Source organism: Danio rerio, chromosome 16, assembly GCF_052040795.2.
Source record: "Danio rerio strain M-AB ecotype USA chromosome 16, GRCz13ab, whole genome shotgun sequence".
Classification (NCBI taxonomy): Eukaryota; Metazoa; Chordata; class Actinopteri; order Cypriniformes; family Danionidae; genus Danio; species Danio rerio.
Window position 1 is genome coordinate 49,062,709 of NC_141036.1, and position 16,554 is coordinate 49,079,262.

General features: G+C 35.2%; 3 protein-coding genes across 5 annotated transcripts in view; 1 reads left to right on the top strand and 2 right to left on the bottom strand.

Annotated features, from left to right (window-relative positions):
* Positions 1–4,476, bottom strand: part of washc5 (WASH complex subunit 5) — a 31,276-nt gene extending 26,800 nt beyond the window's left edge. The window contains 4 exon segments of the mRNA NM_200183.1: positions 1,815–1,899; positions 2,038–2,183; positions 3,933–4,200; positions 4,462–4,476. Coding sequence (NP_956477.1) covers positions 1,815–1,899; positions 2,038–2,183; positions 3,933–4,118 — 417 coding nt within the window. The 5' untranslated portion in view covers positions 4,119–4,200; positions 4,462–4,476.
* dpy19l1l (dpy-19-like 1, like (H. sapiens)) overlaps positions 1–16,554 on the top strand; it is a 754,017-nt gene that overhangs the window by 649,817 nt on the left and 87,646 nt on the right. The window lies entirely within an intron of this gene.
* zhx1 (zinc fingers and homeoboxes 1) lies at positions 9,374–16,213 on the bottom strand. 2 transcript variants are annotated; one of them, XM_087287704.1, is made up of 4 exons: positions 15,936–16,213; positions 13,771–14,035; positions 11,089–13,160; positions 9,374–10,412 (listed from the first exon to the last, which is right to left on the bottom strand). In XM_087287704.1, exons 2-4 carry the CDS (start codon positions 13,928–13,930, stop codon positions 10,386–10,388), a joined length of 2,259 nt encoding a protein of 752 aa, XP_087143830.1. In that variant the 5' UTR covers positions 13,931–14,035; positions 15,936–16,213; the 3' UTR covers positions 9,374–10,385. The 2 variants fall into 2 exon arrangements, with proteins under 2 accessions (XP_087143830.1, XP_087143829.1); XM_087287703.1 differs by having other exon boundaries at positions 10,297–13,160.

Consider the following 16,554-nt stretch of genomic DNA (forward strand, 5'->3'; position numbering starts at 1 on the left):
ATATATATATATATATATATATATATATATATATATATATATATATATATATACATACATATTTATTTATTTATTTATTTATTTATTTATTTAGCCAATAACTATAAATATTTACATATTTCTCTGCATGATTGCTAAAACAAATGGCAAACACAGAGCAAACAACTGATTTTATTTTAATACCTTATTTTTAGAAAAGTTTGAACTCAAAGGAAATATGTGGTTTGCAAGATGCATCAAGAATATTAAGATGGTGTGCCTACGATACTGATTTCATCCCCACTCAAATAGATGACAGATTTTGAATATGGACCAAGTTAATAATTTTTCAATTACTACACTTTTTTAGACAAGGGTGCAATTCAAACTTTTGAATTTCTAAAGGAAAAATATGGATTTAATCAAAGTGACTTTTATAGATACCTTCAAGTAAGACATTATATTGAATGTAATATTAAACCAGAAATATTAAAAGTTGCAGAGACAGGAATAATAAAAGTGTTTTCATCAGTGGGCAAGGCCCAAATCATGTAATAAGATCCTTTCGAGATTATATAAGGGATTTTGCGGATCTGTACTGGATGCTACACTATATATTAGAGATAAATGGAAAATGGAAGGAATTCTGAATATCTTAGATGAAGATTGGGGGAATATTTGATCAACCCAATGGAAATGTACCAGCTCAGATATGTGGAGAGAATTCTGCTGAAAGAATGTTCTAATCACAGCATCACAGAAAATACATAGAGGAAAGGGTACTAGCTGCTGGAGAATGTGTGGGGGGGAAGTAGCCAAACACTATCATGTTTTTTGAGATTGTCAGAAATTAAGCCCATAATGGAAAGAGATTAAGTACATTCAGACGCCGTTTTGAAGTAGAGATTGACTTTACTTGTGAATCTTTATATTTAGGTAATATACATTTAGATGGATTAATAAAGACAATAAACTGTTATTTATTCTTCTGGCAGTTAGTACATTTTTTTTAAAAAAAACAATGGTTAAAATTAGAGTCCCCTTAAGTTGAAGAATGGATTTATACAGTGTACAATATTATATGTCATGAAAAAAAACTATCGTTTTCATTAAAAACACAGACGGAATACTTTAATAATTTTGAGTAAATGGACTGAGTATATTTCACCAATATGCCCCAATTTTTCTTGAATTGTAACTTTTAAATGTAATGTATAAATAAATGTATAAATAAGTATCTTTTCTTCTTTAAAGGAAAACTTTTAAAGGATTTGTAGCTCCCCATGTTTTACTGTTTATAATTGTTGTTGTTGTGTTTAAAGGGAATAAAATACAAAACATATACAAGATCTGTAGGTCTCTTTCTGTATGAGAGAGTATGTAAGTTATACATGTATTTTCTTTTGAAGACTCAAAATAAAAAAAAATTTTAAAAAGTTTGAACTGATCTCTAAACTTTATTATTATTATTATTATTATTATCATATTGCTTATAGCCAACTTTCTTTTATGTAAATAAAATACACTGCCTGACAAAATATATATATAAATAAAGCAACCTAAATATAAAAAAGGGGCAAGCAGCAAGCATGTGACGTGGTTCAGGAGTGAAAATAATACATCATTTATTGGCTTAAAGACATCGGCCTAATTTTGTTATCTAAACGACGACAATAAAAATAGCATTCAACAGCCAATATCAATATGGTCATCAAAATATTGAGCATACCTAATCAGTGGAGAGTGTATATATTTTTAATAAACTGACTTTAATAAACTTATGACTGGTTTTGTGGTCCAGAGTCACATGTAATGAATCAGAAATCAAACGTTACCAGGAGCTGTTTCCCATCTTCATTCAGTAAAACCGTTTCCAGTGTTTGCTGAATATAAACCCCTTCATTGAGATCATCCAAGTACCTTCAGGGGATAAAAACAAAATAGTAAGGTTTATGGATTGATTAGAAATCAAACTAAAAACTAAATTTTGTGAAATATTTAAACAAACAAAAAGTTGCTTGTATTTGCATGAAAATTAGATTTGAAATGAACACACACCTTATCAAGTCTACAACATATTTATGGACGCTCTCAAAGGCCAGGTAAAAGCGTGTCAATATTTCTATGTTGTTCTCCCGAAACTCCTCGTCCAAATCCTGCAGCTCCGGCTTTGCTTCTAGTTTACCTTCATAATACTCTGGACCCTAGAAAATACACTTGCTCAGTGCAATCTCATCACCCTAAAAACAGTAAATCCACTTAAAGGGACAGTTCACCCAAAAATGACAATTCTGTCATTATTTAATTGTCTCATACTACCTCCCTGTATATCATTAAGACACTTTTTAATATTTATTGGATTATATTATATGTGAATTGTATTTTTGCAATTTCTTTCTGAAAATTCTAGCTTTTGTATTAATATTATATGTTAGGCACCTAGGGTCTGAGAGTAACGTAATTGCAATTCTCTGTATGTCCTGTGCATGTGGTTAAACTGACAATAAAGACTTTGACTTGACTTTCAATCCAAATTTTGGGGAAAAGTTACTTTCTTCTTAATATTAGTTATGCAGAAAATATTCCTTGCAAATTCTAGATGGGGAAATCATATTAGCAGCCATAGATTATCAAAGTACAACATTGTTAACAGTCAATTAAATAATGCTGATGTTGTTTTGAAGCATACTAGCATCCTATTTCTGACTGAATATTCAAAGAAGTGTGGTAAACAATATAAGGACCATGTCACAAGATGTCAATGAATGAATGTGTGATTATAAAACCAACTTTACATCAATGTTCCAAACCTGTTTGAGTTTCTTTTGTCTTTTAAACATGAAGGAAGATATTGTGAAGAGAAATGCAAACCTGTAACCATTGACTTTCATAGTATTACTTTTTCCTATTATAGATATCAATGGTTACAGGTTTTCAGAGTTTTTTTTCAAAATGAATTCCTTCGTGTTTAAACGAAAAAGGTTTAAAATCACTTGAAGGCGAGTAAATAATCATTTTTGAGTGAACTATGAACTTAATTCTAGACAGAAATGAGATGACAATTGGACTAAAAACGGAAGGAAACTTTGGGCAGAAGTTGGTTTTGTACTCGCACATTCAGACATTTTCCTTAATATTATTTTTTCAGAAAAGTTTTCTTTGCAAATTCTAAATAGGGAAATCATCATTAGCAGCCAAAGACCATCGAAGTACGCACATCATGATGTTGCCAAGTATGATGCGATCCTGGATTAACATCCAAGTTGATCCTGGAACATAATTTTTGTTAGAAAATGTAAATAAACCTATTCCCTACCCCTAGACCAAACCATACCTGTAAATTACTCCCAAAATCAGAGGGGAATAATAGTTGGATAATAATCTTGTAGAAGTGCATAAACCTAACTTTAAGCCTAAACTTCACATAAACAGTAAACACATCCCTTAATTCTGATTGGAAAGTTGTTCCAGAATCAACATAGATGTTAATCTAGGAACATCTCCTAATTGGTGAAATCAGGTTAATGATCAAAGTACAACATTGTTCACAGTCAATTAAATAATGCTTATGTTGCTTTGAAATCATACTAGCTTGCTATTTCCGGCCAAATATTCAAAGCAACGTGGTAAACCATTTAACTTGTCACCAAACTATTATGTGAATATAAACCAACTTTATCTCAATGTACTTGTTTGAGTGTCTTTCGTCTTTTAAACATGAAGGAAGATATAGTGAAGAGAACTGCAAACCTGTAACCATTGACTTTCATAGTATTCGTTGTTCCTACGATAGATATCAATGGTTACAGGTTTTCAGATTTTTTTGTTTTCAAAATGTATTCATTCGTGTTTAAATGAAAAAGGTTTTAAATCACTCAAAGCCGAGTAAATGATCATTTTTGAGTGAACTATGAACTTAATTCAAGACAGAAATGAGATGACAATTGGAGAACCTTGAAGTAGCTGAAATCACAGATGATGTCTCCATATTTCTGCTGGTCAGTTTTGTCTCGGAGTCTGAAAACTGCAGGAATGAAGTCTGAGAGTCTCAGTAACTCCGCTATGATGGCGTTTCCTCTGGACACGATCCTCAGGATGGCCTGACCACACAGGTTATTCTCTGCCAGAAAATCCACCATGATGAATGAGGAAGAAAACAGCAGATCTGCTCTCTGATCTCACGGATTCATTCAGTCTCCTCAGGGATGCCCAGGTCTGATACTAGTAGATAATTAAAGGAAATACCATTATTTATTCATACCGCTTATATAAGTACCATAATTACAGTCAATATTCCATAGCTCAGATTGATTTCTCATCATATATTTGACTAACAACCTATTGTATATTGGTCAGTCAGCGCGCAGACGGATTGAATATACAAAATATGGTTCTTTATTAATGAAGTGATGCATTGTAGGCATGTAAAATGAGATTATATGATTAAATTGTGTTTGTTGATTTTAGATTCTGGTCACTTACCCTTCTGCAGCACAGACCAGACACTTCCTGTTTACAAATCACATGGGTGTCACGAGGAGGGCTCATTGGCCGCTCCGCCTAGCTTTTTGACTAAATGGCTGCTCACTGGTGAACTACTTCAAAATAAAAGACTCACACTTTACTCTTTTTTTTTTTTTTTTTTTTTTTTTTTTTGAGAAAGGAAAAAACCATTGGAAAAACTCATACGAGTGAGACTGTAGTTCGTTAATTTAATTTCTTTTCCCTTAGTGCCATTTATATTAAACATTAATAGTTGATAAATAAAATACCACATTTGTGCATAACAATAATACCAAATGTATGTTACTGTACATGTCACAGAATATTTTACCAGAACCATAGTTTAACTTTACCCTCAAAATTCCTTTGCACATAACGTTTCATGATCAGCTAAAAATGTATCATGCTGTTCTCCAAGTATGATATATTTATAATCTAATATATAATCTATATAATAGCAGCCATTAATTATATTTAAAGTTTAAAAGAACCATGTTGTCGTCAATTTATAAGATTTTTTTTGCTCTTTTTAAAAAAATTAAATGGCTATATAGACTATAGAGTATAAAATGACTATACGGGACAATATAGACTAGAGTATAAAATTACTTTCCAGTACATAAACAAAATGACTATGGACTATATAGAGTATAAAATGACTATTCATAAACATAAATAAAATGACTATATGGACTACATAAAGTAAAAATGACTATCCAGTACTATATAGATATGAACAAAATGACTATGAAGTTTAAAATGACTATCCAGTAAATATAAAACATGACTATATGGATTATATTAAGTATAAAATGACTATCCAGTACTATATAGACATAAACAAAATCACTATATAGAGTATAAAATGACTATTCAATATTATATAGACATAAATACAATCACTATATAGACTATATTCATTCATTCATTTTATTTTCGGCTTAGTCCCTTCATTAATCTTGGGTCGCCACAGTGGAATGAACCGCCAACTTATCCAGCATATGTTTTACGCAGCTGATGCCTTTCCAGCTGCTACCCATCTCTGGGAAACATCCATACACACTCATTCCCAACAGACAACTTCTTTAAGCCTACCCAATTAACCTGTACCGCATGTCTTTGGACTGTGGGGGAATTAAACCGGAGCACACAGAAGAAACCCACATAAACGCAGGGAGAACATTCAAACTCCACACGGAAATGCCAACTGGCCCAGCCGAGGCTTAAACCAGCGACCTTTTTGCTGTGAGGCGAACGTGCTACGCACTGTGCCGCCTATATATACTATATAAAGTTAAAAATGACTATCCAGTATTATATAGACATAAACAACATGACTATAGAGTAAAAACTACTTATCCAGTGAACATAAAACAAGACTGTATAGATTATATAAAATATGAAATTACTATTCAGTTCTATATGGACATGATTATCTAGTACTACATAGACATAAACAAAATTAGTGTATAAAATAAAATGACTATCCAGTACTATGTAGACTATATAGAGTATAAAATGATTATCCAGTTATATATAGACAAACAAAATTACTATATAGACTATATAGAGTATAATATGACTATACATAAACATTAATAAAATGACTATATGGACTATATAAAATAAAAAAATGACTATCCAGTATTATATAGACATAAACAAAATGAATGTAGAGTTTAAAATGACTATCAAGTAAACATAAAACATGACTATATGGATTATATAAAGTATAAAATGACTATCCAGTACTATATAGACATAAACAAAATCACTATATAGACTATATAGAGTATAAAATGACTATCCAGTACTATATAGACATAAACAAAATCACTATATAGACTATATAGAGTATAAAATGACTATCCAGTACTATATAGACATAAACAAAATCACTATATAGACTATATAGAGTATAAAATGACTATCCAGTACTATATAGACATAAACAAAATCACTATATAGACTATATTGAGTATAAAATGACTATCCTGTACTATATAGACATTAACACAATTGACTATATGGAGTTTAAAATGACTATCCAGTACTATATAGAGTATAAAATTGTAATCTAGTACTATATAGACATAAAATAAAATTACTAGAGTATAAAATGATTATCCAGTACCATATAGACAAACAAAATTACTATATATACTATATAGAGCATAAAATGACTATCCAGTACCATATAGAGAATAAAATGAATATCAAGTATATATATATATATATATATATATATATATATATATATATATATATATATATATATATAGACATAAACAAAATCACTATATAGACTATATAGAGTATAAAATGACTATCCAGTACTATATAGACATAAACAAAATCACTATATAGACTATATAGAGTATAAAATGACTATCCAGTACTATATAGACATAAACAAAATCACTATATAGACTATATTGAGTATAAAATGACTATCCAGTACTATATAGACATAAACAAAATCACTATATAGACTATATTGAGTATAAAATGACTATCCTGTACTATATAGACATTAACACAATTGACTATATGGAGTTTAAAATGACTATCCAGTACAATATAGAGTATAAAATTATAATCTAGTACTATATAGACATAAAATAAAATTACTAGAGTATAAAATGATTATCCAGTACCATATAGACAAACAAAATTACTATATATACTATATAGAGCATAAAATGACTATCCAGTACCATATAAAGTATAAAATGAATATCAAGTATATATATATATATATATATATATATATATATATATATATATATATATATATATATATATATATATATATATATATATATATATATATATATATATATTATATATATATATATATATATAGACATAAAATGACTATATAAAGTATTAAATGACTATTCAGGACTATATAGACTTTATACAGTATAAAATATAACTTTTTTAAACATTTAGTCACTACTTTAGTCACTATATTCAATTCCTTTATACATTATAAAGAAAAACTGCAGCTATCAGTTGTCATTCATTATATAAAACATGAATATTTTAATTCGTAAAAAATACTAAATTTGTGCATTAGAACAATAGTAGATTACTAAATATCTTGTCACAGACTGTTTTCTTTTGTTTTTATTAAGCCATATTGTCTGTACCCCCATAACATTTCATATAAGCTAAATGTTTCGTGCTGTTCTCCAAGTATGATATATTTATAATATATTATATAATAGCAGTCATTAATGGGATTTAAAGTTTAAAAGAACAATGTTGCCGTCATGAAACACAACCTTGAGAGAAAAAAAAGCAGCCAGCATTTTTTTTCATCCAAATTTATTGTTGTCCTCAAACAAGTAGAAAATATATATTTAGTCTAAATCAAGCAGAAGCCTATTAAAAGAGTTCAATTAAATTAACAGCATTGCACAAGGCCTATGGCTCTGGGAAATAAAGCTTTCTGCCGCCACAGCAGCTTCGACAGATTTTGAGGATTGTTGTTTCAAAACACAATCCATGATGGTTCCAGATCCACATTATTATTTGTGCATGTAAAAATCAGAGCCTAGAAACAGACGATCTAATATGATAACCATTTTAGAAACACACTCTAGTTTGTAATGCTATTATTGACGGCTGAAGGAAGCACGATAAACAACTGTGGTCTGATTCTGAACTAAAATGCAGTCAAAGCAAAATCCCAGATAAGGTTTTCATACTCTAAAAGCACAAAAGGATCAGCGGTTAACAGTGGAGAGGACATATTTTGCTAAGGTTAAATGTGCTATCATGTCCAAAACAGTACTTACCATGTTCACAGAGGCACTCTGACCTCTTACCTATAATACACTACAGTTTACACAGGAAATTGATGGTTGCAAGCAAGTCAAATGTTCACCAGAAGAAGAAGAAAAAAACAAAAACTAATGCAACTTTAAAAAAAGCAAAACTGAAACTTCTGTCTCAAATCACACAAGAATTTTTTTAAATGATCACCATACAAGCACTCAAGTAGAGCTGAAATCCATCATCACTATAAATACAAATTTAAAAACTGCCTTAAACTACAGGTAAAGCGGTATATGTACAAACTTAACACTTTTCACCCCCATCATTCTACCAAATGTCAGATACATGCAGCTATGATGAAGATAGCGAATGTCTTACGCAGGGATTTGATTTAAAAAGTACCAGTAATAGTGCAGTTTTCATGCACAATTCTACAAAAAAAATAATAATTTACACACGTGTGGTAACCGTTCATCAACAATTCATTTAGAAAAACTAGAATTAATGAAAAACAAATCCATGAACTCCTTAAAAAATGATTAGCAATGAAAAAACACTGCATTAGAGCATTACATTTTGTAACATGATCACTACAATTTTGTCAAGCAAATCAAAGTCCTCTCAAATCTGAGGGAGATCTTGCTTTAAAAAGATGAAAAACAACAGCCAGAAAACAGGAATACCACATGTTCCCATTGATATCTAATAAAAATACTTGAAAACCGTCCAGTTAAAGAGCTGTTTAATAGTTTTCCCCTGTTTATTATGACCACTGACCATTTCCACAAAATAATTTTCCCATAAGACAGGGGTATCCAAAATCGTGGAGGGCCAGTGTCCTGCAAAGTTAAGTTTCAACCCCAATCAGACACACCTGGGCAAGTTAATCAAGCTCTTAAGCTGTGGTCACACTGGGCTTTTCTTCCCATAGACTTCTATTCATACGCACGCGAATGCGTCAGACCGGAAACGCAGGGTCATGCGTTAAGTTTCGCAGGTTGCTGCGGTGCAAAGTTGAAGCTTGGTGAACTCTGACCTGCGAAATCGCATCAATTGACTGCGTGAGACCAACTGAGGATCAAAACATGACCTCTCTGGACCGAAATTTAAAACATGAAGCAATTGCTCGCTTTTTTAATGCCTAATAATCTTGTTTATTCCTGTCCCTTTTCGCAGCGCCGCACGACAGAGTTTCGCATGCTTAAACTCTATTGTGACCGCAGCTTTACTAGGCTTTCTAGAAACATTCTTTCAGGTGTGTTAAGTCAAGTTAGACCTAAAATCTGCAGGACACTGGCCCTCCATGACAGAGTCTGGACACCCCTGCTGTAACATAAGCAAGTAGCTTTATTAGTTTGAAGGTGATCCCTATTAAGAGACTCAGATGGTCTACATAAGGGGTTTTCAATCTCAGTCCTGGAGGTCCGGTGTCCTGGAGAGTTTAGCTCCAACCCTAATCAAACACACCTGAACCAACTAATCAAGCTCTTACTAGCTAAACTAGTCCTGGCAAGTGTGTTGAAGAAAGTTGGAGCTAAACTCAACAGGACATCGGCCCTCCAGGATCAAGTTTGGACACCTCTATACTAGGCTTTCTAGAAACATCCTTGCAGGTATGTTGAGGCAAGCTAGAGCTAAAATCTGCAGGACACCGGACTTCTAGGACCAAGTTTGAGAACCTCTGGTCTACATGAACACCTGCAAAGTCCCTTTGGGATTTACTGTGCTATATATTAGATATAAAGGCCTGTATGTTGCTGATAAAACACTTTTGCCAATGAATTTGGAAATTTGTTTGGTCTTGCCCTACACAAATAAGGTGGCTGGTTGCGTTTTAACAAACCCCGTACAACAGGGTGGTTGACAAAGTGCCTCATGCATCCAATTGACACAATGCATTCATTCATATTCCCTCATTGTGTTCATTGTAAAGAGAATAATAACATTCAACACTATACCTTTGGCACTAAGCATTCTCTATGACTCCAAATGAGAAAGGACCATTTAAAAAGACCCGACAAAGAGGCCTAGAATGTCTTTGCATGTATTGGGGATAAGGTGCATCATCAATTCTGGTAGGCATAAATTCATGTTTCGCATATGACAGTCAAGATTATTTAAGGCATAGGTCTCAAACTCGATTCCTGGAGCGCCACAGTTCTGCACAGTTTTGCTCAAATCCTAATCAAACACAGCTGATGCAACTAATCAAGGTGTTTAAGACTCTTTTGAACACCTCTATTAGTTGGATCATCTGTGTTTGATTAGAGCTGGAGCAAAAGTGTGCAGAGCTGCAGCCCTCTAGGAATCGAGTTTGAGACCTATGATTTAAGGGCTTTGCAATTCAGAGCCGTAGAGTATAAACCTATGCTCATGTGCATGATATCTAGGTTTTAAAACATTCAAAATCCATTCTCCTCAATGTTTATGCTAGAAAGAATGTGTCAAAGTTTAAGAGAAACTATATTAGAAACTACAATATATGAGTTGGTGCAGTGGTAGTGGGCATGTGGTCGACACCCAGTTCAGTCACGGGCCATCATTCAGAGAGATTCACACAGATCACTGAGCTTCAGACATGGACAATGTTTTTCGAACACTCTGTGGAGGCTCCCATGTATCGCTGTCATCAGTGTCTTCTTCATCTTCATCCCCGTCTTCATCTCCCAGGACAGAAGGTCCTTGCTCCTCAGTTGGGGTCTCATTTTCACCCTGTGATTCGTCCTCTTCCTCATCTTGCTCTTCATTCACAATTTTATCTTCAAATGGGTTTGTTCCCATTTCCTCCTTTCGATGGATCTCTGCAAACCACTCCCTCACCTGCTCGTAGCTCATGTTAGACTTGGCAACAAGCTCATCCAAGTCCTGTTCGTTTAGAAACTTGTGCTTCAAGTAGTACTCCTTTAAAATATCTCGACCAGATTTGAACCTGATCGGTAAATTCTTCTCCAATTCAATAGGTTTCTTCACTTTTCTACTACGGGTTCTCCCCCAACCACGATTTCGAATCCTCCGCTTTCGGTTTTTGCTCCCATTCGTTCCGCCCACATTTCCACTTTGATAGTAAAAATACCATTTCAAGTTGCCATTTTTCCAGGAGTAGCGTGTGTCTCCAAACCAGTTGACGATGTAAGAGCGAGGGAGTCCACTTTCCTCAGCAAGCTGGTCGTATTCCTCCGACGATGGCCACTGGGTGCGAACAAATGCAGCCTTCAAGACATGCAGCTGCTCTGGAGTTTTCTTCGTCACCTTCTCCTTGCTCAGCCTTTTCCCTCCGGGTAGAGTCTGGCACCCCTTCTTTTGAGATGTTTCACTATCTGCTTTTGACTCAGAGGACTCTGGCACAGGGGCTTTTCTCTTTTCTGTGAACCAGGCATCGATCTCTCGCCTGGTAAGCTTGGTTTCAGCCCTTAGCCGGCTGAGCTCTTCATCAGTCGGTGTGTCACACTTCTGAAAGCTTTCCTCCAGGACTACCAACTGCTCTGGTGTCTTTTCTTTGAACTTTTGGAGGGTAAAGTCTGGGAAAGGGTTCCAGGTCTTGGTTCGCGTTTCTTTTTCTTTAACCGGTGATGGCATGGGAGACTGTGGGGTTTCATCGCTGGAGTCAATAATAATGGTGGTGCTACTGCTACCCCTGGGATTGTCGTTCGCAAGGAAGGCATGGCTGTTCTTAGAGTTGCGCTGGTTGTATCGGGTGTCACTGAACCACTTTTTGATCTCACCTTTGGTAAGGTTGGTCAGCTTCATTAGCCTAGCTATTTCAGCGTCAGAGGCAAACTGATTCTTCAGATAGCTTGCTTTCAATTCAGCCAGCTGCTCCTTGGATTTCTTAGGTCGCAGGCCAAAGTGATCGGCACTGAGTGCAGAGTTCTCCTGGGGGGTCAGTGATGGGGGCTGAACCGTAGTTGCTCTTTTGGTTTCACTGAGCGCAGGGCTTGTTTGATTGGTTGCAATTTTGGGCGTCTGGCTTTGACTGGGCATTCCTGCTACAGTCAGCGTTATCGGAGTGCTCACTGGGAGGCTGTTGGCTGTGCCAACTTGTGTCAAAACCAGACCTGGTTGCCCCACAATCTGGCAGGTCTGAAGAATCGACTGCAGGCCATTTGTGGCAGAAAGATGGTGGGCTGGAATGACTGTGATGGTCTGGGGAACGGTGTGCACCGTGCCATTAAATTGCTTTCTCCTGGCCTCCTCAACCTCTTCCGGAGTCCAGCTAACACCATGCTTCAAACGCTGAGCTGAAAACCAGATTTTTATCTGCTCCTCGCTAAACTTGGTCTGGGCTGCAAGTCCCATGATCTCAGACACCGATGGGTAGGGAAACTTTTTGTAGGTGTTGATGAGGACTGCATTGGAGTCCATGGCAGCATTATACGTGGGAATACTGCTAACTGGAATTAGCAACTGAGCTTGAGCGCTCTGTTGTGCCTGCAATGCAGAAAGCACCTGGGCCAAGCCGGCTGGAAGAACCGTTGCAGGGTTCATAACCAACTTCTTCTGATCTATCATAGGGTTTGAAATATTAACAAGAACACTGGGTTTTACAGACTCTGTGAGAATTGGGCTAATAAGTTCTGCACCTATAGCAGTGCCCATTACTGACGCTTCCAGTGGCTCCAATTCTATCTCACTTTCTGCCACTGTTTCGCTTTCACTGTTGCCTTTCAGTGACATTGCTATTCTCTTGGGTTCAGATTTGCTTTTCATTTTCATTATGGGAGTCTTGCTGAGAGGGATTCCAGTAACTGAGGGGTCATCACTATCCTCCATGTCTGGCTGCACAAAACCACCCTCAGTGGTCAGATCAGAGACAGCCTGCTCCTGTGATGTTTGACCTGAGCGTTTTCCTGAAGAACGACAGTCCTCATTCGAGAAATGGCTTCCCTCATATTCTGTAAAGACAGTAAGAGGAAAATTTAGTCAGTATTTGAAAAAAAAGAACTGTGTTAAATAAACATGTATAGCAGATAAGGAGAGAAGCAGTTGTTTAAATTAGCTTTTTGTCCTGACCAAGAGTCATCAAGATGAATCTTTTGCTGCAAATGCTAAATATTTTTAGAAAAACACTATTTAAACATAATAGTTTTTCCACCGCTACTTTTATTTTCATATTTACCAGCAACGCATATTAAAAAAACAATTTGAAGGGTTTTTGTTATTTTCACTTGTTTGTACCCTGGAATTATTATTAATTGTTAATTAAGTATTAATCATAATGTATTTTATACTTCTAATTCCACTACTTTTTGGACTGGAGTATATTTTATTAAAGTCTCCATGCTTTTACTACAGAGCTTGATTTGTGTGCTGGATTTGTCCATATCTGCCAAGATCTCGATCAACGTCACATTAAACATCAAAAAAGGATCTGAATTTCCAGCATTCATTATGAACAGAGCAATTACTTGCCACTAACAACCTGTCGCTCCGGGTGAGGACAGAGAGCTATTCTGACCAGGACAAAAAATAAATAAATAAATGGCCTTGAGAAGTGAACTTCACCTGTCTCTGTTTCCATGGGAACCACTGCTCCCTCTGTAGGACCGTCTGGCATACTCTCGGCTCCTTCATTCCCTTCCAGGGCCTCCATATCTGGATCTTGCTCTACGACATCTGATGGAAGCACCATGCAGGGTGTCGTGGACTTTCTTCTGCTTGACATTGTGCTTGTGAGTGTGAACAATAAAATATAAGCTGGCCAGAACCTCCGTGAGGTTGAATTTACATGCTAAACATTTGTCCCATTACACGATCTGAGCTCGGCATCCTGAAAGAAAAGCACAAACAACACAGCTGATATATAAATATCAACGTTTACAGACCTATTTAATCACAGACTAGATCAAAATACTGGACAAGGGTTGTAAAACTATTAATAATAAAAGTACTACTGTTTTTATTAAAAATGGTAAAACTGTTCACAGTGGTGTTAAGTAATTAATTACAATCCTCAAATTACTGTAATTGAGTAGTTTTGCTCAACATTTTTAATTTACTAAGTAGTTTTTAAAATGTGTACTTTTACTTTCCCTTGAATTTTTTTTTTTTTTTTTTTTTTTTTTTGCTGTATTGGTACTTTTACTCCACTACTTTCCTTCTACCTGCAGTTACTACTTCATTTCTTTCTTGTCTATGGGGATTAGAAAAATCTCAGGCCTATGAGTCCCGTCCAATCAAATCACACATAGAAGGTAAATCGCATCATAATGAACTACCTCAAGACATGGGCGATTTATAATTGCAGCAAACTGTTTGGAAGCATTAAAAGTGTCCAAAATATTTACACACTTTGACCCAGAGACGCATGTTTAGATGCATGTCACTGATGAGAAGATGACAGATGTTTACTGTATGATGACCGAAATGGCGTCATAACTTTAGATTGACGTTGCATACCAATGTCATAGGGATGCTGCATTTTGTTTGAAAATGAAAATTGGGTTGACATCAGAACTCAACATCAGGCCGGCCTCAATGTCCAACATCTAACCTAAAATCAACAAAATATCAACATCTAATGATGTTACAGCTTGATGTTGTATGGATATTACCACAATAATGTCTATCAGAGGTAGGATTTTGGTTGCCATACCAGATGAAAAAAGTGACATCAGCATTTGACATCAATATGATGTTGGTTAAAGATGTTGGCTCGACATTGATTTTGGTCAATTTCCAACACAACCTAAACTTAACCAAATATCAACGTCATTTGATGTCATTATTGGACATTAAAATAACGTTGCCCTTAGACGATGGCTAGACATTGAATTTTGATCACCTGACATCACAACCTAAATCTAACCTAATATTAACATACGATGTTGTGTGCCTGCTGGGCAATAACTAAATGCACTACAGAATGTTATGTTTACACACATGTAAATGTATCAGCTTTTTACAGCAAAATACTCACTACTCACTATTCTTGAGGACTGTTAAAAGGGTTACTTTTTACTCATACTTTGAGTAATATTTACCACAGATTTTAATCTACATGCACTACATTTTCAGGCAAGTAATGGTACTTTTACTTGACTATGAATTTTCAGTACTCTTTCCACCATTGACGGTTCATTTCTTACAAGGAATCTTGTTTAATGTCAATTCCTATAAACACATTTAAGTTAAAAGCTACATGTTAACATTAACTAAATCATTAAACACATAATGCTAAAAAGTGATTTATTAATGCATTAAGGATTGTTAATATAATGTATTCTGCCTGTAATGTCTTTCCTGAACAGTATTTCAGTTGCAGCCAGAAAAATTATAATAAAGTTTAGACAAGTTTGTTCCTTCACAAAATACGACGACTATACAATACAGGTACAGTTGATAATACCATGACAAGAAATTATTACTATATTCAGTACGTTTTTGTATGGCACATGTCAAAATTTAACGGTATTGCTATGGTATGCTGACCAAATTACCTGTGTACCATATTAATGCCATGCTACATGAATTACAGTACTAGGATATACATAAAAGTATAACAGAAACATTTAGATATCATCCCTATAACAACACATAACATGGTACCCCATGCTTCTAAAATTTTACTATAGTATAATCATATCATCAAGTACAAAAGCAAGGTAATGCATGGTACTTTCTGGTACTTTTTATGAGTGCGTAAGCTTAAAGGGTGTGAAGAAACTCACCGGCCGTGGGTTCAGAGTCAGGTCGCGCCTCTCAGTGCGAAAACCCCCCGATTCAGCAGCAGGAAGAGCGGAGGCGAGACGGACCGAGACCCGCCGCACGTACAGGGGGGAAAACCCTGGATGGACCGGACAGATGCCACGCCGATCGGATGCTCCTCTCCTTGATGTCTCAGCTTGTCTATTAATTGACCGGGCACAGTACACCAGTGTTTTATAGGTCTCTCAATAAACACAATAGTCATCTGCGTTCGTTTTAATGGCAGTTTTTAATGATCATCAGGCGTCACCGCTGTCAGTGTTATACGTAGTGACATCATCGCCAGGCGACTACCCGTTGTCAAATAAAACTGGCGATAAAACAATACTTTTGGACTATATGTGGGTCAAAATACTCACATAAGACTTTGTATGAGTGCGATGAATATACTTATTAACTTTAAACGCGACTTTGCGCGAGTAAATCAGCGCACTGATTATAAAAACGTAGAACCTGCGAAGTACTAAGCTGCCCAATCAGAGCTAGCTTGTGGTCACATGACCACCATGCCTCTCTTCAGTAGAATCAAGTGGAATTTTCCTAATGTTTCCTACTAGGCTGATCTACATTTTACCTGAAGCA